Source organism: Hypoxylon trugodes (genome assembly GCF_022578975.1).
Source record: "Hypoxylon trugodes strain CBS 135444 unplaced genomic scaffold F4822scaffold_6, whole genome shotgun sequence".
NCBI lineage: Eukaryota > Fungi > Ascomycota > Sordariomycetes > Xylariales > Hypoxylaceae > Hypoxylon > Hypoxylon trugodes.
The window spans coordinates 2666001-2689235 of record NW_026250021.1 but is presented as its reverse complement, the minus strand read 5'-3'; the positions used below and the strand labels follow the sequence as shown (position 1 = coordinate 2689235).

The window sequence follows — 23235 nt, the reverse complement described above, 5'->3', positions numbered from 1 at the left end:
CATTCCCAACGCCGTATCACCCTGACTGAGTTTACACATATACCCATCCCTTTTTCTGTCCCTACATCCCATTAACCCTCCACCCTGTCCTATACCTTTCCCTCCCCCAAAACCCAAAGCCTTAACTACAAGTACACCCTTCGCTTATAGGTGTTCATGATACAGATGGCCTCTGTTGCCAAGTTGTGGTTCTTGTTGGTTGGTACGCTGTATCAAACGACGACGCCGAAGATGACTGGGGTTTTTGGCAGTACACCGTCATTCTAAAATCCGTTAGCCGTTATCCACTTTCGCATTCGTTCTGTGCCTCACAGTGTAGTATACGAGTGGATTCGTGTATTCTCAATGTCCTTTCGCGTTTCGGCCAACAATTTCTCTATCGCCTCCTTGCTCCACCCAAGCCCTTGCGTAAATATTGCTAGCGAATAAACGTCAAGTACCTGCAGTACATTGGTTCGCTGCAAGGTACCAATCTTCTGACTCTGTTTGCCAGGGGCCCACGCATTAGTCGGTATCGCGTATTTTAATTCTACAATGTTCTGGAATCCTGTCTTCTCCAACATCGGTTTGTAATCGAGGACGTAAAAGATGGATCTCCCCATGTTTTTGATACCTGGAAGTGGAGGTTAGCTTTTTCAAACCCCATGAATTACAGAGCAAACCCCGATGCCAAGATAAACATGCCTTCAGTCAGGTTCTTGTTCCACTTCTGTAGGGCTGTGCCGTCAAGAGACCGATCCGAGGATTGCACATGAAGGATCCACTCTTGGAATTCGACCCAACCACCCGGCTCTAGATTATCGTGGATAAGTTTGAACAATCGGGTTTTGTCGACGGGCTCGCCTAGACTTCGTATGTGGATGAAATCAAACCGGTGCCCGAACCCCCAGTCGTCGTACACGTCCGCTATTTGGAAATGGCAATTCGGAACGATATAGGGCGGTTGCGGCGTTGGATTTAGGTCGATGCCTAACACGTCACTGTCGGGATTTCTCCTGGCTATACCGCCAATTATTAGCAATCGCGTGTAAGTGCAACGCAAGGGGCCTGGAATAGGAACATGCCGAACTCTACCGCCCATATTCCGGTGCCCGTGCCGATGTCAAGCACTCTCCTGGGATTCACTACTGGACAGAGATACAGCTCTCCGTCGTGTGCTTCGACGCTAATTTCATGCTGGAGATCTGTTTGTTTTTGTCTATCAGTGTCTTGTGTCTAGTTGATGTCGCAACGAAGGTGTTTGTCTTACTATTCCGCTCTTGTTCTAGCTAAATGTTCATACACATTAGCCAAAGACACCATATGAAGAGGCATCTAGTTTATCATTCATACCTTATCGGTAGGAAGAAAGTAATCTGACATATTGCCCAGGAGTTAGTATTATAGCCTACTTATCAAACAGGGGCCTTTTTTACAGAGGGGCAACACGTACTTCTATTAAACGTGCGACCAAACTTGTGAACTATTGAGCGGAAGAACCGCGAAGAGCTCGAACCAGCGGTGGTCTTAGTTGAATCTCTAGGGAGCGCGTACGTATCCATGGTTAGTTGACGAACGGTGGACTATTCTGAAAAAGGAGACGGCGTATTTCATTACTTACCTTCTCCTAGCTTGGTGGGGAGCAAGGACATGATCAGGATCCTCGTCCTCGTCCTCGCCAACGCTATCACCGGTACCGTCCGGGTCAGTCCGCGGCCACCCTTGCTCAGACATGGCATTAAACTATTGATAATGATATGTTAGTGACTATATGTAAGGAACTACGTCGGGAAACTAAGTAAGGAGGGGTTGCGTGTTTGCTTGATAGGTCATTATCTGAAAGGGGGTAAAGAATAACGCTAGCGCACGACGCACATGTAAGCCAGCAGAGTGGCTGCCACTTGAGCTTAGCGCATATTGAGAATGACCCGCGGCATCGGTCGCGGGTGGCGGTGGTAGAGGCGATAGTGGCCGACCTGAGACCGTTGACGTTGACCTCGGCGTTGGTGGGCCAGCCGACAGATGATGAATAGTAGTGGTTGTGGTTGTTGTGGTAGCAGTGGTGGTAGGGGGGTGAGATGAGGTGAAAGTATCGGTGAATAACGGGGAACGAGGACCATGCGGGGTTGGATGTTGATGAGAGCGAGCTGATCCAGACTTGGCTCGAACAGTTGACGGTCTCACAGCCAATAATCTATGGCGACCACGATCTTTTGGTGAATGTTTAAAGTCAGTGGTACTGGTCTCCATCGGGATGTTCGGAACTGCAAAGGTCCAGTAACCAGGTACTGTATGTACGACTTCCGATGTATGTATGTACTGACTGGCTAACGGCCAGTTATGACTAGCAAACGGTAACCAGTAAGCCCGTGAGTAGCTGAGATTCCGGAGCGAAGCACAACGCTAGCCTCGGGCCGCTCCCGTGCTTAGTTATTTCGGTAGTGTAACCAAAATCGCTCCGGGCGAGCAGTTAAAACACGTTGATCATGATATGTGTGAGGTATTTACGTGTATAATCATGTATATCAATAAATAAATAAACGAAGTGAAAATGGAACCGACCTACATTAAGTAACCTTACAATGCGTGTAATGTAAAATGCATCTCACCTTACGCATGGGAAAGGAGGGGAGAGAAAGGAAAAGAGTGGGAGGGGGACTTCTACTCCGCGTAGGGCGGAATACGGGTAATCTCTCTACGAGAAAAATATTATTTCCAGAACATTGCAGTGATCTTTTTCTTTTTTCTCACTTTTAGCTGCCTATTCCACCCCTACTTGTTATTCCTTTGACCACCTACTGCATCCTACTGCTACAGAGTCCCTGGTCGTTTATTGTGGGCTGCTGGTTGCGCCCTACGCGTTCATAGGCCAACTCCCACTTGCGCCGAGCAAGCTAAAGTCATCCCTCGTATGCAAAAGTTCAATAGCGTTGGATAGAGCACGGCAGGACGTGATAAGCTAAAGCCGACAGGGTAGTATGTAAGTAGTAGCATCAGCAGTAATGTTATACATAATGTACATGTCCTTAACAAGGTACGTACATACACTATACAATGACCTGCAAGGCTAGGGCGTGGACAAACTGGGGAAGGGCATAGACTGTACGATAATATCGCTCCACTCATCGTCGTCATCGTGGCTACGTGGGGGGAGCTAACTACATTGAGAAGAGAAGAAAACGATAGTGTTACGGTACGATGTTCTCTTGTCATAATTGGATCCGCAGGTTCGTACCAAAACCATCGAGTTGGTAACCTCTAATATATAAGTTGTATGCACATCTACGGGACCAGGTGGGACAAATAATTATTTGTCTTCCTATAGGTAGGTGTATGGTAGAAACTCGTTATCAAAATCTTCGGAATACTTCCCTCCTAATGTGAAATATGCGAGTCGTCCGACAGGAGAAAAATGCCACCTGTTCGCTAATTGTTCCGTCAGCCACTCTCTAGATTACGTGCCAAGTATACGCCATTATTGGCTCGCCCAGACCCCTGCAACTTCGAGACGAGGGATTCGACGGGGATCGATTCGGGGATAGACGGGGCGAAGCGGATGTGTATCGATCATCACAAAATCATCCCGGACCGGCCAAAGCCTTTTCCTAGTAACGCACGTGGAAAACTTTTCTTATTTTTTATGCCAAAACCAACAAGATCAACGGTCTCAATAAGTAAGCGGATTCCAATCTCACGATGTCTAGACTCCGGACATGCGAACTTAGCGGTGAACAATTGATTTTCTGCGAACGGCCTCGGTTGGTCGGCTAGTGTAGCTCTATTACATCTAATAGCCGTCCCGACAGAGAGGAACTCCGAATTAAAAGAGAGAAATTTCATTTGGAAAAAACAAGGTCGGACCTCTAACTATAGTCTTAGATTGGGTGGGGATGGCAATATCCATTCCCACCTACCTAATCTACGGACATTCATATATGTTAAGTATGTTGAGCTACTTGATAATATTAACAGGCCTGTATTAGGCACGTGGCGTCTAGGTAGTAAATCCGGCCCGCCAAGGTAACGCTCTCCTCAATCATCACCTATCCGAGTCACGAGCCGCGCACAATACCGACATTGCTTTACATTATGCAGATTCAGGTTGCTTTCCGTGAGAGCGACATGATCGGGGGGCCGTGACACGTCAGAAAGGTTTCCGGCGGAGTGGTTCATGCAATGAAAAATAAGTCGTGCGATGTTGATGTAACCTCACCCCTTGCAGGTAAGCTAGACGACCCAGGCAGGTTTTCGGCTTCATCCCTCATTCGTAACGTGTTCTCCGGGTTACTACATCCTACTACTCCGTTTTGTGTTTCCGTTGCAGCAGACCATGCCCTTTAGTTACTAACCACAGCTGCATGGCAACCCACACCCAACCCACCTGGTCGAAAACGCTTCAATCGCTTTAATACGATACGTTAGAGCGATCCATCAAAGCTGACACCAAGGTTTGCTTAAGTGATGGTGTGTGTCTGTTTTTCACATTACATTCCAGGTTAGCACCACCAACATACATGCCTAGCCTCCCATCGTGTTAGGTGTTAGCTCTCTCCGACAGCGCAGAATCGAGTGCTCTATTGGACCCGAGGCTGAAAACAAGAGGCTAAATCGATTGCCTAGGGCTCAGTAGACTCGGAATAGCGTCGAGGCGAGAGCGGAGCTGATTGCAAATAGTGTCCCCCATTATGCGTACTTATTATGGTGCTTGCTTATCTTGCCATCTTGGTCCATGATTCCAGAAACGATGCGGTGACGGGTTTGGTTCAACTTATCGTTACCTTATATAGGCCGGTATCTACCGTATTTGGGACACTACCGAGTCGGACTATACTCTATTAAGTTGCCACGGTCAGGCGACCTCGACTCGATTATCACTCACGCCCGAACTCCCGAGCCTTGCAAGAGATTCAGACGGATCCGGGTGGGAATTCTCATAAGAACGGGCGCATCCCGTGATTTCCACTAGATTGGTGTGTTGGAAAGCAATTCTCACCTCATCCCTAATTCACCTAATTCCTCCCTCTCGACCCCTTATCCTGGCATGTCAAGGGTGCCTCTACTTCGTGTTCTCTAATCCTTGATTTTGTTTCATGGCGGGAGCCCAATTCCGGTCTCCGGTCTCACCTATCACCATGAACGGGATCAACGGCCACCATTCTAGTTCCTATTCTTCGGCCTCCTCTAGCTTCGAGGAAATCAAGGAGACCGTGGCCCCAGGATCGATTCCGATCGCGATCTGCGGGGTTGGTGTCAGACTATCTGGGGGCATCCGGAGTACTGACGACTACTGGGATCTGTTGGTGAATGGCCGCGATGCTCGCGGGCCGGTCCCGAAAAGCCGCTATAATGTCCAGGGGTTCGACAATTCTTTAGACGGCAAGGAACGCATCGAGACTAGATCCGGCTACTTCCTAGAAGATGACCTGTCACGTTTTGACCCTTCCCTTTTTTCTATGACCCAAGTGGAGTTGGAGAGGTGTGACCCTCAGCAGAGACTGTTACTTGAGGTTACTCGCGAATGTCTCGAAGACGCGGGAGAAGTCAGCTATCGCGGTAAGCCAATAGGTTGTTATGTTGGCACTTTTGGGCAAGAATGGCTGCATATGCAGGATAAGGATAGTCAGCAAATTGGCAACCATCTGGTCACTGGCTCTGGTGATTGGATGCTTGCCAATCGCGTTTCTTATGAGTATAATCTTTGCGGGCCAAGGTAAGCCACCGATCAGCCCCTAATCATTCAATAGCCCCTGAAATTCAGCTAACCATGTTTTGCCACCCAATAGTATGGTAATACGGACAGCCTGCTCCGCGTCGTTGATTGCTCTACACGAAGCTTGTAGAGCTATTCAGTTCGGAGATGCCTCCTCTGCTGTCGTCGCCGGCACCAATTTGATTCTCAGCCCCTCTCTTAGTATTCATATGACATCGGAAGGTGTCTTATCTCCAGATGGGTCATGCAAGAGTTTTGATGCCTCGGCAAATGGCTATGCCAGAGCTGAAGGTATCACCGCTATATACGTTAAGCGATTGACAGACGCTATCACGGACGGCAACCCCATCAGAGCGGTGATCCGGGGTACCGCAGCTAATAGTGATGGTCGAAGTCAAGGAATGCTTGTCCCACGAGGGGAAGCTCTCGAGTCGCTCATGAGAAAGGTATATTCTGAAACAGGATTAAACCCGTCTGAGACTGCGTTTGTTGAGGTACGTATCATTTCCCTTTTCCTTAGTCTCTGTTGAATCGTCGCAATACTAAACATGCTTCGAACATAGTGTCACGGTACCGGAACATTTGTCGGCGACCCGATCGAAACTTCTGCAGTTGGCGAGGTTTTCGGGAGCGATGGTGTTTATATAGGTTCCGTTAAGCCTAATATAGGACATTGCGAGGGCTCAGCCGGTCTTGCGAGTATTATCAAAGCCGTGTTAGCTTTAGAGAATAGAACGATACCCCCTAATATTAAATTCAACAATCCTAATCCTAAGAGTAAGTCTGAGACACCAAAGCGGCCAGTGAAAAGTGAGGCTTGCTCGAGCTAACAATTCAACTCAGTACCATTTAGAGGAAAGGGACTTACCGTACCAATTAAACCGATACCCTTTCCTACTAACAAAGCCGAAAGAATCAGCGTGAATTCTTTCGGTATTGGCGGTTCCAATGCACATGTAAGCATACTCATGTTTCTGGTCGTTCCGGGTTACTGACAGGCTGAAGATTATTATCGATTCATATCCTGCTCCGAAAGGGGCTAGGAATACCATAGGGAAAGCGAAGAGGCCGGAACTCCTCCTATTTTCAGCAAATACCCAAAATTCATTGAAACGTCAAATGGAAGTGTATACTTCCCGCCATTCCCCAATTCTTTACGATACCGCATATACATTAGCCCTTCATCGAGAGCGTCTCGCGCATAGAGCTTTCATGATCAAGGCGGGCGAAAAGTTGTTAGACACTTCCAGCATAGTGAAAGCGCCAGGCAAGTCATCGCACCGGAGGGTGACGATGATTTTCACCGGCCAGGGAAGCCAGTGGGCGGAGATGGGAAAAGATTTATTTGTCGCTAATGTAGACTTCCGCGAGGATATCCACTTTATGGATGACATCTTAAGACGTCTTCCAAGGCCTCCGAGGTGGACAATTGAAGGTGAGTCTATCCAAAGCCTAGGAGACATTAAACATCACGATATTGATATATCTTCTTTCCCCAGCCGAGATACTCAAGCCTGGCGAAATCAGCGACATGAACAAAGCCGAGTTAGCGCAGCCCCTTTGTACCGCACTTCAAATTGCCATCTTCCGACAGTTCCAGCGTCTCCGAGTCATACCTACAGCAGTCGTCGGGCATTCCAGTGGTGAGATTGCAGCAGCCTACGCTGCCGGTTATATTTCTCTCGAATTCGCTATCCAAGCAGCGTATTACCGTGGTCTTGTATCCTCGACTAGCAGTACAAAGGATGGCGCGATGGCAGCAATTGGGCTCGGCGCTAGGGAGGTGGCAGAAATGTTACCCCATGGTGTCGTCGTCGCATGCGAAAATAGCCCCCAAAGCACGACAATATCTGGAGATCGGGAACTGGTTGAGCAAGCAGTGGCAAGGATAAAAACAGTGAAGCCGGATATTTTTGCGCGTCTGTTGAAAGTTGACATGGCATACCACTCTCGTAAGTGCCTTTTGACTCGCACCTTTTTCATATACCACCTTAGATTTCACAAATCGCTAAGAAGAAGGCTCGCGCAGCCCACATGGACCTACCATCAAGGGAATATCTTCACCTCCTGCGACAAGAGAAAAACTACTCCGGCGTAGGCACCACATTTCTACCCTTGCGTCGATCGATATTCATGTCAAGCGTCACTACCAAGGTGATCGAGAACCCGGCAGACCTAGGTCCGGATTATTGGGCCGCGAATCTCGTGTCTACAGTTCGCTTCAATAGCGCAGTCAAAAACCTACTCGCACTTCGCGGGGACTCGGACGTGCTGCTAGAAATTGGACCCCATGGTGCACTTGCTGGACCTCTACGCCAGATATGCGCTGCTGGTTCCTGGCAATGCAGTTATGTAGCGTCGCAAACCCGTAGTAGCAACGGTGCCGCGGCACTACTAGCTGCTCTTGGCCGGCTTTTCCAGGAGAATGTCGCTGTTGACTTCGGCCCTCTGTTCACTGGCGCTCGCGTCCTCTCTGGCCTTCCCGGTTACGCGTGGGACCGTGCCGGTCAGTCTTTCTGGAACGAGAGTCGATTATCTTCGGCATGGCGCCATCGCAGATATCCCCACCACTGTATTCTCGGTGTTAAGACGACCGAGTCGACAGATGCTGAGCCCCTTTGGAGAAATGTCCTGCATCTCGACGACGCACCTTGGCTCATCGACCACAAAGTTTCCAAAGATGTCGTATTCCCTTTCGCTGGCTACGTCGCCATAGCCGGAGAAGCAATCCGCCAAGTAGCTGGTGCCGACATAGGATCAGGTTACCACCTCCGCCATGTGGTCGCTCGCACGGCCCTTGTTCTCAACGAGTCAAAACCAACAGAGATCATCACCACATTGCGTCGCAAACGCCTCACCGACTCGGATGAATCTCAATGGTATGAATTTAACATCACATCATACAGTGGTTCTGCCTGGATCAAACACTGCATGGGAGAAGTGAAGCACATCGAAGGACCAGGCAATTCCGCATCCTGGAGTCCCCAAGATCTCCCTCGCAGGCTACCAAGCCCATCATTCTATGAGACCATGGAGCGTAATGGATTTTTCTACGGCCCCGAGTTCCAAGCTCTTTCCAACATCACCAGCTCCACCACGGAGCAAATTGCCGAAGCACTATTAATCGATCAGCATAAGCACACCTCCGGGCTCTTCTCCCTACACCCCGTCGCAATTGATGCCAGTCTGCAACTTCTCATGATCGCCACCACGCGGGGTCTCTGCCGCAACTTCAACGGCCTATACGTTCCTACATCAATCGACGAGCTAATCATCGGAAAAGGTGCATCCATAATGAACGCTCGCGCCGAGGTCAAGAACAACGACTTACGCCAAGGCGAAGTCGAATTAATTGCCGACGGCCGTCTAGCGCTGCGGATCCAAGGCCTGCAACTTGCACCCCTAGAAAATGACAATGACCTAGATGCACAAGCTCAACAAGGTATTGATAAGCACGCCGCCGCACATATCCACTGGCTACCAGATTTCGATTTCGCGGACCATCGGGGCTTATTCGCGGCGCCGAAGCCAGACCGTGCGCTTCTAAAGCTGCAGCAAGAGCTCTCATTCCTATGCATGCTCCAGGAATTACAAGCCGTAGAAAACGTAGAGGTGTGCCAGCCACATTTCGCCAAGCTGCGCGATTGGATGAGAGGGGAAATTGAGGCCGCAGCCACCGGCGTTAAGGGTGCATTCCCGTTGGTCGATGACCCAGTTCGATTAGTAGGGTTGAGCGCCACTGAGCAAGATCAGACGATCAATGCCCATCTTGCTATACTAGAGAAGAACCCGCATCATCGCCCGCTTTCGTTGGGTGTTAAGCGTGTGCGCGATCATGCGAAGGAGCTTTTCACTGGCGAGCGCGAGACGCTGGATGTACTACTGCAAGGTAACTTGTTAACTGAGATTTACAATCGGGCCAGTTTCGGATATGGCGACTTCGTACGCTTGCTATCACATTCGCGTCCGAACTTGCGTATCCTCGAGGTCGGCGCTGGTACGGGAGGTACCACGGAATTGATCTTGCGAGATCTCGTCGACGAGGGCGGTATTCCGGCTTATTCCGTTTACACATTTACCGATGTGTCATCTGGCTTTTTGGTCAAAGCGCGCGAGCGTTTCTCATACGCACCAAATATGGAGTATAAGGTACTCGATATTAGTAGATCGCCAGCTGAACAAGGCTTCGATGGCGAAAATGGGTCGTACGATTTGATCCTAGCAGCTAATGTCGTTCACGCGACGCCTTTCCTTGGGGAGACACTTAAGAACATAAAATCGCTGCTAAAGTCCGACGGGATGTTGGTACTTACAGAACTCCTTCCTTCGTTACGCACAGCAAATTATTCATTCGGACATTTCTCCGGGTGGTGGCTAGGCGAAGCCGATAACAGACCGTTTAACCCCCTTGTTACGGTTGACCGTTGGGATGCCGAACTCAAGGGCGCTGGTTTCACTGGTGCGGACTCGTTCGTATACGATGACGAAGAGCCCTACAGCCAGATTATGACAATTGTATCACGGCCGGATGTTAGCCGTCTCGCTCCCCCCAAACAAGTCGCTTTACTATGCGAAAACGAAAATTCAGGTGTAGCCCACGCCATCAAGACCCATCTCCAAAGCTCGGGATGGGATGTTGCACCATGTCGTTTAACCTCAAAACCCCTAGCCGACAGGGACATAATCTCATGTCTAAACCTCGAGAGCGATTGGTTCGTCGACTTAAGTAAAGCTGCATTTAAAAGCCTAATAGCATTCGCCTGCGCACTCGGACAATCCCAAAAAGTACTCTGGCTAACCCATCCCGTACAACTACAATGCTCGGACCCACGCCCCGCAACCTTCATCGGAGCAGCGCGCAGTTTACGAGCCGAGCAAGCGCCCGGACTTTGCACGCTCGAAATCTCCGCCAATGAACCGCGGCTCGCGGACATTGTATCCGGAGTATTCGGCAAGATCCGCACACAAGAAGACGCTGGTGTGCTTGGACCTGATCGCGAGTTCGTAGTTGAGGACGGACAAGTGTGCGTCCCGCGGTACCACCCCTTCTCCCTAACCGACAGATTGAAGGAGAAGAAACAAGACGGAGCGGTAGCTGAAAATATGAGGACCGCTTTGAACATCGGTAAGACCGGGTCTATGGAGACGTTACACTGGATCGACGAGCCCCTCCCACAAGAATTGCCCGACGATTATGTTGAAATTGAAACCCGCGCTGTCGGCCTAAATTTCCGTGATATTGTGCTAGCGCGTGGTATCATTGATTCCTCAACTCCAGGCCGCATTCCACTCGGCTACGAGCTGTCGGGTGTAATCCGTCGGGTCGGTTCCGCCGTCAAGGATCTAGCTCCCGGCGACCGCATTGTAGGCGCATGCAACGGGTGTCTAGCAACCCGTAATGTAGCACCCGCTGAAACCGTCGTCAAGATCCCCGATGCTCTATCCTTCGAGGCTGCAGCCACGGTCCCAGTGTGCTTCGGTACCGTAATCCATAGTTTGATTGATATCGGGCACTTAGAAGAAGGCCAAAGCGTATTGATCCACTCTGCATGTGGTGGCGTAGGCCTTGCAGCACTGCAAGCTGCCAAGATGCTCGGAGCTGAGATATTTGCTACGGTCGGTAACGAGAAGAAGATCCAATATTTGGTTGACAATTTCGGCATTCCAAGGTCCCGAATATTTAACTCTCGAGATGCATCGTTTGCAGAGGGAGTTATGCGAGAAACGGGAGGCCGTGGTGTTGATCTAGTTCTCAATTCCTTGTCCGGTGAGCTGCTGCATGAATCGTGGAGGTGCGTGGCCACATTCGGCATTATGGTCGAACTTGGTCTGCGAGATTCGAAGGGTTCCGGTCGCTTGAATATGTTGCCATTTGCTGATAATCGGGCTTACCATGGTGTGAACCTATCTGCCTTCAACGAGCGACCAAAGAGGATACAGAGGTAAGTTTCGCAATGCATCCACAGTCGTTTTACGGTGTACTAACAAATTGCCAGGTTGTTGAGCACATTCATAAATTTCTTCAATGACGGTTCACTCAAGCCACTCGAACCTGTCGCAAGCTTCGACGCGAAACAAATATCGAGAGCATTCCGTCATTTAGAAGACGGCGATCATATCGGCAAAGTCGTAGTAACCTTCCCTCCCCCCGGTACCACCGCGCCTATTAAATCAGTACCTCAACGGCGTCGCCTCCAATTCGACCCTACGGTTACATACCTCCTCGTAGGTGGTGTCGGAGGTCTAGGTCGATCAATCGCAACATGGATGGTAGAGCGAGGCGCACGAAACCTAACATTCCTCTCACGCAGCGCAGGCGTAAGCAAAGTCAGCAAGATCCTATTCCAGGAACTAGAATCCATGGGATGTTCCGTAACAGCAGTCTCCGGACGCGTCGACAAGATGGACGACGTGCAACAAGCAATCCATCGCTCGAAGTCCCCCATTAAGGGCGTGGTACAATTAGCAATGGTCCTAAGGGATAAGCTCATGATGGACATGGAATATTCCCAATGGACCGATGCTCTCGCACCTAAAGTTGAGGGGACATGGAACCTCCACCGGGCATTCGAATCAAGCAACCTCGACTTCTTCCTCTTGGCAAGTTCATTAGTATCCGTCGCCGAGACCCTAGGTCAAGGCAACTACATCGCAGCGAATACATTCATCGAATCCTTCTGCCGCTACCGCCACTCCCTCGGTCTCCCAGCATCAGTCCTCAACATCGCACCAATCAGCGACGTCGGATTCGTAGCCGAAAACGCGCATGCCATGAGCAGTATGAAATCCCAAGGGATGTACCTAGTCAGCGAACGGGAATTCCTCGATTTCTTCGAAGTCGGCCTCTTAGACGGTTATCCCGCAGAAAAATACTACGAAAGCAACAAATCCACCTCTAGCACCGGGTTACCGGTCCTCCGCCGCAACACAGCGCAAATATTGATGGGTCTGCGCTCAGAGCAAGACCTCAGCGATCCGAAGAGCCGCACGCCCTGGCGTCGCGATCGCCGCATGGGAATTTATCACAACGTACGCGTACAAGGACCATCAAAGACCGCTGAAAGCGACGCTTTACAGGAATTCTTATCTCAAATAAACACTACCGTCTCCGAGGGTGGTATTGACGGCGCCAAGGCCCTTCTTAACAAGAAGGAAAGCATCGAATTCCTAGGACGCGAGATCGGACGCAAGATCTATGATTTCTTGCTACGGCCCGATGAGGAGGTCGACTTGGGTGTCACGCTAGCGCAGATGGGACTTGATTCGCTGATGGCGATTGAACTACGACGATGGTTTAAGGGCGCGTTTGGCGTCGCTATGAGCGTACTTGAGATCGTGGGAAGTGGAACACTGGCTCAACTTGCAGAGCTAGTAGCTGGGAAGTTAGTAGATAAGTTAGAGGGGGAAGTAAAGAAGAAGACTGGGTAGATGGTTGACGCCTGGGTATAGAAGAGAGAGGCGGAGGAAAGAAATTGGATAACGAGATATGATATTTCCAGGAGTTCGGTATTGGATATGGTTGTTTATATTGACGAATCTCCTGAGGTATATGACACATGGTATACGGTATATATGGTTGGTAGGTATGTGGGCAACGGTTTGATACGAGATCCGACTCTATGTTGATATGAACCCGATCCTTAAATTAGTTTAACAACCTCAATTTGTATATACACTTACATGGTTCTTAATAGTACGGAATTGAGGTATTTTACCACGTCTCTCTGTAAGGGGGTGGGCTCACCTAGCTATAAATGATCACGTTGGCTTGGGCCGTTTGTTTCCGTATGCACGTAGCACAAAACAAGGTGGTCCAACGTAAGGCTCACCCACCCCCCTTTCTTCCCAACAGGTGATGCCCAGCCAACCTCGGGTTACACAATGAACTGCAAATAAACCAAAAAGGAAAGGAAGAGTAAAAATTGTGGCAAAAACGTACAACACCGAGGATTCCCTGGTCGTCACCGACCCAGGTACTGATCCGGCGGTAGCTGGCTTGTCTATGGGAGAGCGGACGGGATCCCGAATTTTCCAGATCCTATGGCCGTACGTAATAGATTAACGTGTAACCCAAGTTTATATCGTAAGCTCCAATGGTTTTGGTGTAACGTGGTGGGGCAAGTCGGCGGGAATAGGTGTGGTGGGGTAACGACGGGAAGACTCACGATAGTATACCCGTAAGCTTCAGTGTGCAAATAGTAATAGACCGCTTGAAAAATCACTGCATTAGGCTCGGCTGGCTTGATTTGGCGTATCCCACTCAGTAGGACATTTCCACTCCTTAGACATTTCGAATATCGTTTTTATCATTTTTCTTAGCGTTGAGATTTTCTCTAGCTCATCCCGCCTCGGCCTCAATCGTAACTTTTTAGCTAACCACCATACGTCAGAATTGTAATATACAAGACCATAAATAGTCAGCCGTCCCATCGCTATATGACAGCCTCACGCACGTCCCGTCCAACATTCAGCTCAACACGGGCCATCCTAATCGTCATCCATCCATCCATTCAGCCCCTCGCTTTCCACCCCTCACCACCATCCCACAAACCCCCAAATCCCAGCAATTCAGCGATACTCCAACCAAGAGCCCGACAATCCCGCGCTCATAAACAAGATAAAAACCTTCGCCTGCGGAAACGCCGGGCCACCAAACTCCGGATCAACACCCATAGTCCCAGGAAATAGAATCGACAGCAGTCCCGCAAGCCAATAAATCGACCCCGCAACAGCGCTCACGAATACAAATTCCCGACGCATTTCCGGGGTTTTCGCTTCCCGCCATGTGTAGTACATGGTTATACCCGATAGCATGACGGCTAGGAGGACGGTCTGGGCGTTGTGGAACCTGATTTCGTTAGTCATGATGGATGGTGAGGTGTCGATATAGTAAGACTTGTGAGATGCGGATAGAGTGTAGGAGGGGCGGTTGACAAATGAAAAGAGAAAGAAGAGAAAACTCACTTAGCATGAGGTCGCCATCTCGGGTTGAACATATGCGTCTCATTCAGACAATCCGCCATAATCGTGCCAAAACACATCGCCAAGGCATCAGCAGTAAGTAACAAACGGCCCAACATTGTCATTTCCAAAATAAAAAAAATAGATAACAAGTAATACAGACACGTATAGTTTGTGACAGCTCAGCTTTAGAAGACAAGAAATTGGTGGCTTGGAACTATCGCGAACAGCCTCGCCGGAAGGGGTCTGTCGATCGATGTCTTAAATAAATCTCGGTTAGGTTAGTTAATTCGTTACACGGCAGCCTGCAAGTGACATATAATATATAACATCCGCGATCAAACAACCTCCGATAAGCATCGGGGTAACATCATACACCCGCGGCATGACAAGTATAATGTACATACCAACCTCTCGGCTTCGTCTACTACCTACTTCGCGGTCCTTGACGTCACTATACCGACCATCGAAAATCGTCAAAACGTCAACCATCCATAGTACAAAACCGCGTCTCGCAGAAGGTAGATAGCCGCGAGCAGAGTCACACTAAAGGATCTAGAACATAACACCCGGGGAAATGCAAAGAGGGACTATACCATATCTAGATCGCTAACTTGTGCTGATTATATAATCATTTCAGACATGCAGATCTATCTCGGTGCTTCGGCGCTTCGCTTTAATACTCAAGTTAGTACGTGCCATGTCGTATACGCATTGATATTTTCATGCACATTCCAAGCCATAATAAAATAGGAAAATTGGTTAATGTTCTCTCGTCTATTGCGGTGTTGCAGTCGTGCTGCTAGTATAAACATGAAGGTATATAAAATACAAAGGCTCGTTGATGCGAGATGCTATATTTTTGGTTGGCAAAATGCCTTTCCAACACCTTTCTATCGAGACCTAAAACACAAATGCAGCTCGCTTCTAGCAATAGCAAGAAACCAGAACATCGCAAAATTTGTAGTGTAAAAAATCAACGTTGCCCTTTTCCGTAGGCGATTATAATGGATACAGTGAAGTTGACTCCTCCGGGGTTTTCCTATTACCGAACTGTTCATTTCTTCGTTCATCCGCACTACCCCGTTCCATCTTCTTAGAAATTGCCTAGTTGTGGCAATATTTGGCAACGTGCCAAATGCTCAGGCTTCCTGGACTCGATCCCCTTTCGAGTCGGGAAATGCGAAATGAAAAAAATGCAAAATGTGAGATGCGGGAGGTTATATGCCAGTATGCCTCCGTTCTTCGTAGACCACCCCCCCTAACGCCTAATCATGCTGGCTATGTAGAATGACACTTAGTTGCCATTGGGCAAATTGTCATCACCCTTGGCCTCGGCTGCGGCCGCGATGACAGAATACTGACCACCAGCACCTGCCCAGATGACCTGTCTGTCACGAACGGCAGTGTTGTCAATCAAAGTAGGAACTTCAACATCGTCTGTAGTGCCTTGTCCCGTCTGGTAGTTGGCAGAGAAACCCCAGGAGTAAACCTTGCCCTCTGCATCCAAGGCAAAGCTGGTATCTGTACCAGCAGCGACGAAAGTAGCCTTAACGCCTATAGGGTCTTGTTAGCATAATTCGTGCATTAGATCAGGGTGATAGAAACATACCATCAACAGCAACGGGCTCACGAAGAATTCGAGGCTTCTTGTTGTCGTCAAAGACAGCATTCTCCTCGTTATACAGACTAGCCGGATGTCCGACTTGGTGGCCGTCCACTCGTCCCCAGGTGAGCAGCTTTCCATCTGTCGTGCAAGCGACTGAGTGATGCTCGCCGCCCACAATCTGGGCTACCTTCTCGTCTTCAAGTGATGAGACAAGCTGCGGCTGAAGAACCATGGCATCATCTTCACCGGTGTTCTCGTTAATGCCGGTTTGGGCATAGTTGTTTAAACCCCACGCCCAAACTTGATCATTGTTGTCAATGTAGAAGCTGTGATAGGAACCAGCACCAACACGAATAGCACGATGCTTCCTCGTGAACTTTCCACAAGGTTGCGGGTTGAGTCCGCCAGAAGGTCCTCCCCGACGAGTAAGTGGCTTCCTACCGAGTTGATACTGACCACCACTACCCCATGTGAAGACCGTTCCAGACAGATCTAAGGCGAGAACGTGGTTCGAACCACAAGCTAGCTTGGTGATGTTCTTCAATCCAGGGATGATGGTAGGGGTTGCTTGAGTTCGGACACTTTCGCTGAATCCAATAATACCATCGGAACCTCGGAAAGTACCCCAGCCGTAAACCCAACCGTCGTCAGTAAGGATGAAGGAGGCTGAATCGGTAGCAGCTACCTGAACAATATTTGTGCCCTCGGGAAGAATGCTAAGATCGACTTTACCAGGAGTGCTCTCGTTCGGGTTCATACCGGTGTCATCATCCTCATCATCATCCTCGTCTTCAGCATCGATATCTCGTGTACCGCCCTCCCAGAAAGTATCACGACCTAGTGCCTTGTCATCATTGACACCCCAGGTAAGAACAGTCTGATCTTGAGTCAGAGCAATGCAGTGCATGCCACCGCATGCCAAAGCGATAACACCCTTGAGATTATGATTGATTCTGGGTCGCTTGACATCAATGGGCTTCTTGCCTTCATACTTCTTACTTCCGAGACCAAGCTCGCCAGAGGAACCCTCACCAAACACGAAGACATCAAGCTGCTGCGAAGGCACGTCATTGAATGCAACACCCTTTGCGCCGAGTCCTCTTGTGCGCACAGCAGGCTTAGGAGCGGGTTTGGCCTTGGGTTCGGCCTTCGGCTTGGGAGCGGCCTTAGCAGGCTTAGGGGCCGGCTTAGGTTTAGGAGCAGGTTTAGCCGCAGCCTTGGTGGTACGAACCCTCTTCTTCGGAGGTTCTTTGTCCTTGTCCCCCCCATCCTCTTCCTCATCTTCAGAGTCTTCTTTCTTGCTCTTAGTCGTCTGGGCCTTCGCAGCCTTCTTAGGTGCAGCTCGAGGAGCGCGAGTTTTCTTTGCTTTGGCGGGCTGAGTCGGCTCTTCTGTAGCCTCCTCGTCCTCCTCGTCTACATCTCTCTTGCGCTTAGCTGCGCTCTTCTTCGACTCATCCTGAGCCATTTGCTTTACTTGCTCTGCAGAAACCTCGCGATCATTCTGTTGTTCCTGTTCTAGCAACTCTCTTTGCTTCTTGCTTTTACGCGCAGGCGGCGCTGCTGCCCTCGCTTTGTCCTGCTCGGCCACTTGTCGGTCGATAATCTCGTCGAGCTCACGGCCGGCTTGCTGTTCATCCTTCATGATCTCCTCGTTCGTACGACGGCTCTTACGACTTGTTTCCGGGGCAGGCTTGGTCGCATTCGATCGACCGCCGGATTTCTTAGCCACACCGAAGGGCTTCGCGGCAGCACCCGCTGCTTTGCGGCCTTTAGGAGGCATTGTAGAATGACGTTGTATTTGTGGTGTAGACGCGTATGGTATGTGATGAGTAAGGTGAGAAGGCGGAAATAGTTAGAGGTGAAAATGAATTTTCTTCTCGCGATTACGAGAAAAAAATCAGGTTATTGATGAGTAGTGCGTCGGTGGAAGGTGGATGGTTCTATGAATAATTCTAGATGTAGAGAGGATGGTGGAGAGTGATAGATGTGAGGGAGACGCGAATTATGTATGAAGGGTGAAAGTTCGAAACTGAACGTTCGAAATATGAGTCAGGTTAAAACAGCAGATGGGATGAGTGCTGGTGACGCTGATGGATTTTTTTCGTCCAACTGGGTGAACTGCGCAGAACGCAACAACCGCGTCTTCAGTTGGAAAATCAGACCCGAATCAATACGTAAATTTAATAGTATTTTCAGTATTGAACAAGGCCTTAATGGTGTTGTTTTTAGTGATCAGGAAAATAAAAATCGAGTCACTAAACTTCTTTGTCAAGTTGAAAAAACAATTGAGAAAGAAGAAGAGTTGGTTGAAGGTAAAAGGTTGAGAGAGAGATGAATGTTTGCGGTGATAGTGTGGTGGGCGACGAGTGTTGAAAGAAAAAAACGCGCCAATAGAAATTTTATGCTAGGACTTGTGCTGATTTGGATTGGGATTGCCCAAGGCCGCATGCAGTAATTCAATGGAATTGTGTACTTAAATCACCCTAAGGGCAGTAAAAAAAACGGTACAACTGGACCAAAACAACCTTAAAAAGTGATCGCGTCAGCCCCACTAGAGCTGTTCCTTCTCAGAAGCTATAGTGGACCATCAAGACCCTAAAAGATCTAATGTCCAATCAAGCAACAGGATCAAGGGTCAGAGCCCCTGTAAAGCTCCTTCACCGCCCGGTATCCACCCCGATCTATCTATCCCTAAAGTACCTATCAGTACCTGAATTTGAGAAACCTTATCCTTGTCTAAGGGCTTTTTATCCGGCAGAAAAGTTGGTGTTTAGCAAAGCGGTAACCTAGAAAAATTACGTAGTGCAACTTACGCTGTGATGTATTCTACTCATAATTATTCCCTGCAATGTACCTAAGATATTGAGGTATTTGTGGAATTAAAATTGATTTTAATTGATGTGATTTCTAATCCTTTTAGGGCAAGCACATAAGGGTTGCATCTCGTATGTATTTGATATCCATAGATGGACCTGAGTGGGAATTCAGCCAATTCGTGATTGGTAGATACATGAATTTAGTGACTAAGGTACCTGTAAAGAAAGTTCAAAGTTACATGTATCAGTTAAGGTTAGGCACCTCAATCCCACCATGCTACCTCCAAAAATCTCTCTTGCACGCCCAATTTACTGAACCACCACAATTCATCATTTATTAAATCATCCAACATAAAAAGCAGAACGACGTTGATGTATTCATACCAACTACCATATCCCAAATACCTTCACCCAATCACTCGTCAGCCTTAGTAGCACAGCACCAATCAGTTAGGCGTTCATAGACGAGCCTAGACATCAATACGAGAAGATATAAAACCATCGCATTGTTCATTTATTACCAGTTACCAGCGGCCTAACTCCAAGCTCCTAGGAGCGTAACTAATCAATCCCATTTAATATCCATCCTAACCATAGAGCAGAGAAATAAAGAGCCAGTAACCAGTGTCACCACCATATTTTTACGAGTTTCCACCCATGATATTACCCAACCAACCAACCATCCTATCCCAGACCAACGATCCCCGATCCTGCACACCCAACAACCATTATCTTCCTACTTCTGCATAGTAAAGTCCACCTCATTAGGATTCGGCTTCGAGTCGGCCAGTTCACACGTGCACGAGCCAGCAGGTCGGGAGCCACAAGCACATTTGCTACCAGCGACGGGTTCGTTCTCGCGCGTTGCGTTCTCGCATGTACATTGGCCGGCGGGACGGGCGCGGCACGAGCATCGTGCACCTGTGAGGGTGTTTTCGGCTGCGGCTTTCTCGCATGAGCATTCGAGGGCAGATTTCTTGCCGCAGGAGCATGTTGCTTGTTTGGCTGTGAAGCAGAGATGTTAGTTCGCTGTTTGAAGTAGTAGGTAGGTACCGGGTGAGGTATGGGTATGTAATTGGATGTTGACTTACCGCAGACGCACTCGCCGCCGGTGTTCTTGCCGCAGCAGGTAGGTGTTGCCTTGGTGACTTCGGTAGACATTGTGACTATGTGATATAGTTGGAATGTGACTTAGGTATGAATGGTAGATCGAGTGTATATGTCTTGGATTTGTTGTATATTCTGGCTGGAAGATGTCCTCGAATACCACAAAAAGGGAAGAAAAGTGTTGGTATTTGTAGCCGTAAACTCAACAACCTCGTCCAGTCGAAGGCGGCCTATTACCATCATTGCGCAGCCACCACTGACATCACTAGTTCGAGCACCGTCCAAGAGATAGGTAATCATGTTCTTTATGATTGGTCAGTCTCCTCCTAAGTCCAACACTAGCAACCAATCATAACAACTATGATTATTTCAACTAGACTCTAGCTGGTCCAACGGCTCGGCTCTGAGAAGTCCAGACCATCTTCTGACCCTTTTTGAGGCTGAATTTTTTTCAACATCGTCAGTCCGCAACGCTCGAATGGCCTGATTCGCTATAGAAGTCTTCAAATCATAAGGCAAAATTCTCTCGGAACGCAATTCCAATATCTACCATTGGCTGCATGTAATGTTTGCTGTAGTTGCACAAACAATATCCGACTTTTCGTTCTCGGCTAGATAATGCTTTCGTCGGTTTCACCACCTATGCAGCTATGTCAAGCTGCTTCGAGACGTATCCGGGTCTTCTAATCCTTCTAATCATATATGTACCCCACACTCGGTCGCCGAGTCGAGATATATCGAGAATATTATATAGAGAGCATAGCGACATGACCAGGTCCTGTACCATAATCTCGGAGCCGAAGTAATCGAAACGTATCCGGCCGTTTCGATCTGACTCTTACCACTGCCCAAGTAAGGATTCTGACCAATCTAAAGCTATTCATTACATGATTTAAACGAGGATATGGATATCTTCGAGAAGTCCCAGGACCAATATCAGGTTGTACAGTCCCATTATCTTACTCCTTGTCCCTGGGTCTTCCTTGACCTAATTATGACAGCTTGACCTCCCGCTTCTTGCCGTGGAGTCAAGCTCCCCCCTTCCACCTTCTCAATGCTTATACAAGGACTATCGATGCTTGAGTTTGAAGTAGTGAAGGTCTTGTATCCTACCCAGGGACCTGGACACACCAGTTCTTGCTGAGGGGCTTGATGCGTTAACTCTACGCTAAAATATAGAAGTAAATGGTTATTTCAAGGTGACTCGTGGTTTATATATTGTCGTTCTATCTATCTAGGTAGGTATCAATATCAATCTCTTCAAAGCAAGGGGAGATGAGGAGGAGTAGTGCGTCCTATCACAAGTATAGCTTTTTACTTGCCGGGCAGTTCGAGCACATAGCACATCATCTTTCTAGAATGGAGACTTGTGCTGCATGATGGTACGAGTCGTACCAGTTTCAAGTACCGGAGCGAGACCTATGTACGCCAACATAATCTAAAGTCACATGCGTTAATGGTTATATCGCTAGCCATATACTGGCCCAATGATACCTACCAATTGATATCGGCTTTGAAGGACCTATATAGGTTAATTCCCGTTGTATAATCCGAAAGGTAGGCAATGGATTTCGTTCATCAGCGAGGAGGTACAGTAAGGAGTAAGTAGATTGCTTCCAAACCAGTGAAATTTGGGGGAAATGTGTATCGTCCCATGTCTTGGGAAGCAGGCGAGATACTCGTATATCGCGAGCCTGTCCTTTGCTAATTGAGTCAGCCTCATTTGAAAACATGCTACAAGTCAGCAGACTGGCAAATTACTCTCGGTTGGAACTACTCGAATCTCTTAATGAACCGTGCCACGGCGTAGGCCTCCTGGACTTGATGAAATATCCGTGAACCATTTTCCAACGATGTGATATAAAATGCTAGACAAATAGAAGGATTACTCTCGGATAGGCGCCTAGATGGCCTCGTCAAATCTCGATCGCCACTGAGCATAGGGAGAACATATAATGACAATTGAAATCGAAACTATTTCAACATGCTATCTATAAAAATACTACAACTACTGGTGCTGGGAGCTCATGTTGCCCTAGCACAGATCTACGATAATGGGCCATTCCAGCTTCATGTCAGCAGCCTTAACGACAGCACAATCAATGGTAGCATCCCAAGTCACATAATCCGACAGCATGCATACACTAACATATATCTCACAGGGCGTGCCTACCCATGTCAAACCACCCTCGGTCTCTGCTACACAGCAGGCGACGCATCATCGCAGTCCACCGACGGCGGGTTCATCTTCACCTCGCGCGGGCGCGCCGACTACACAGTGGGGTATCTCTCATGGCGCCGCACGAGTAATATTAAGCACAAGAACGGCAACGGCAATAAACAGACATCCAGCACGGTCTCCTCCTACGGACCCGTCGGATTGATCTACGACCCAGGTTCGAACGTCGCCGTTCCGGTACTCAACCAGACCGGGACACCGGGGACCCTCGGTTTCGATGGTTCGACCGGGGATTTAGTGATGGCGGGGATAGACGATACAGTGATGAATGGCGGCTCCACCACCACCACCACCACCACCGCGGGTAACAAAAACGGTACTAGCACTACTAGCAACGGCAGTAAAACCAGCGGAAACACCACCACAACGCAAAATCGCAACTACAACAACTGGTACCTATGTCTCGTACAACTCGAAACAGATCAGCAAGCGCAGATGCTAGTATCGTGGGTCTTAGGCGCCAACTTAGGCTGGCCGCCTACGAACCCGACATGCCAGCGCATCAACATTACCATGGACATGGGCGCTGTGGGATATGGGGGATTAAGTGTGTTTCGTAAGTGAAGTGCGTGCGTGCGTGTATGTAGACTTGGAATTGGAATTAGGTGGTTGGGTTATGTAGTGGTGTTTACTGTAGGTAAGTGATGTGCAGTGGTGGTGGGAATAAAGGAGGGGAGGAGGTTGGTGAAGGGGAAGGATGGAGATGGGGTCTGAACTGGGGATTGAAATTTGAAACAGAAATTTGCGCAACTTGCGATGGAAAATATGGAGTGAATTGGGGGACGAACTGGGGCGTGAATTGATGGGGGATTAG

At 48.7% G+C, this 23235-nt stretch overlaps 7 protein-coding genes across 7 annotated transcripts; 2 read left to right on the top strand and 5 right to left on the bottom strand.

Annotated features, from left to right (window-relative positions):
* Nucleotides 1-64: 64 nt before the first annotated feature.
* F4822DRAFT_298117 (uncharacterized protein) lies at nt 65-825 on the bottom strand. The gene is made up of 3 exons (XM_051455134.1): nt 685-825; nt 313-613; nt 65-263 (listed from the first exon to the last, which is right to left on the bottom strand). Exons 2-3 carry the CDS (start codon nt 600-602, stop codon nt 155-157), a joined length of 399 nt encoding a protein of 132 aa, XP_051313747.1. The 5' UTR covers nt 603-613; nt 685-825; the 3' UTR covers nt 65-154.
* F4822DRAFT_430722 (S-adenosyl-L-methionine-dependent methyltransferase) lies at nt 650-2229 on the bottom strand (the record flags this gene model as incomplete). The annotated part of the gene is made up of 7 exons (XM_051461353.1): nt 650-995; nt 1061-1184; nt 1250-1268; nt 1333-1355; nt 1433-1518; nt 1601-1722; nt 1855-2229. The coding sequence occupies 7 exons, from the start codon at nt 2227-2229 to the stop codon at nt 650-652; spliced, it is 1095 nt and encodes a 364-aa protein (XP_051313746.1).
* Nucleotides 2230-5111: 2882 nt separating this feature from the next.
* Nucleotides 5112-13117, top strand: F4822DRAFT_430721 (uncharacterized protein; the record flags this gene model as incomplete). Its single annotated transcript, XM_051461352.1, has 8 exons — nt 5112-5689; nt 5763-6183; nt 6253-6466; nt 6533-6645; nt 6695-7124; nt 7189-7641; nt 7719-11631; nt 11686-13117. The coding sequence occupies 8 exons, from the start codon at nt 5112-5114 to the stop codon at nt 13115-13117; spliced, it is 7554 nt and encodes a 2517-aa protein (XP_051313745.1).
* Nucleotides 13118-13785: 668 nt separating this feature from the next.
* F4822DRAFT_408147 (uncharacterized protein) lies at nt 13786-15349 on the bottom strand. The gene is made up of 3 exons (XM_051458553.1): nt 15058-15349; nt 14654-14910; nt 13786-14537 (listed from the first exon to the last, which is right to left on the bottom strand). Exons 2-3 carry the CDS (start codon nt 14773-14775, stop codon nt 14258-14260), a joined length of 402 nt encoding a protein of 133 aa, XP_051313744.1. The 5' UTR covers nt 14776-14910; nt 15058-15349; the 3' UTR covers nt 13786-14257.
* A 59-nt stretch (nt 15350-15408) lies between these two features.
* F4822DRAFT_408145 (RCC1/BLIP-II) lies at nt 15409-18689 on the bottom strand. Its single transcript, XM_051458552.1, has 2 exons — nt 16263-18689; nt 15409-16207 (listed from the first exon to the last, which is right to left on the bottom strand). The coding sequence occupies exons 1-2, from the start codon at nt 18037-18039 to the stop codon at nt 15948-15950; spliced, it is 2037 nt and encodes a 678-aa protein (XP_051313743.1). The 5' UTR covers nt 18040-18689; the 3' UTR covers nt 15409-15947.
* Nucleotides 18690-19811: 1122 nt separating this feature from the next.
* F4822DRAFT_430718 (uncharacterized protein) lies at nt 19812-20236 on the bottom strand (the record flags this gene model as incomplete). Its single annotated transcript, XM_051461351.1, has 2 exons — nt 19812-20080; nt 20167-20236. The coding sequence occupies 2 exons, from the start codon at nt 20234-20236 to the stop codon at nt 19812-19814; spliced, it is 339 nt and encodes a 112-aa protein (XP_051313742.1).
* A 1930-nt stretch (nt 20237-22166) lies between these two features.
* On the top strand, nt 22167-22985 carry F4822DRAFT_430717 (uncharacterized protein; the record flags this gene model as incomplete). The annotated part of the gene is made up of 2 exons (XM_051461350.1): nt 22167-22287; nt 22345-22985. 2 exons carry the CDS (start codon nt 22167-22169, stop codon nt 22983-22985), a joined length of 762 nt encoding a protein of 253 aa, XP_051313741.1.
* Between the last annotated feature and the right edge of the window lie 250 nt (nt 22986-23235).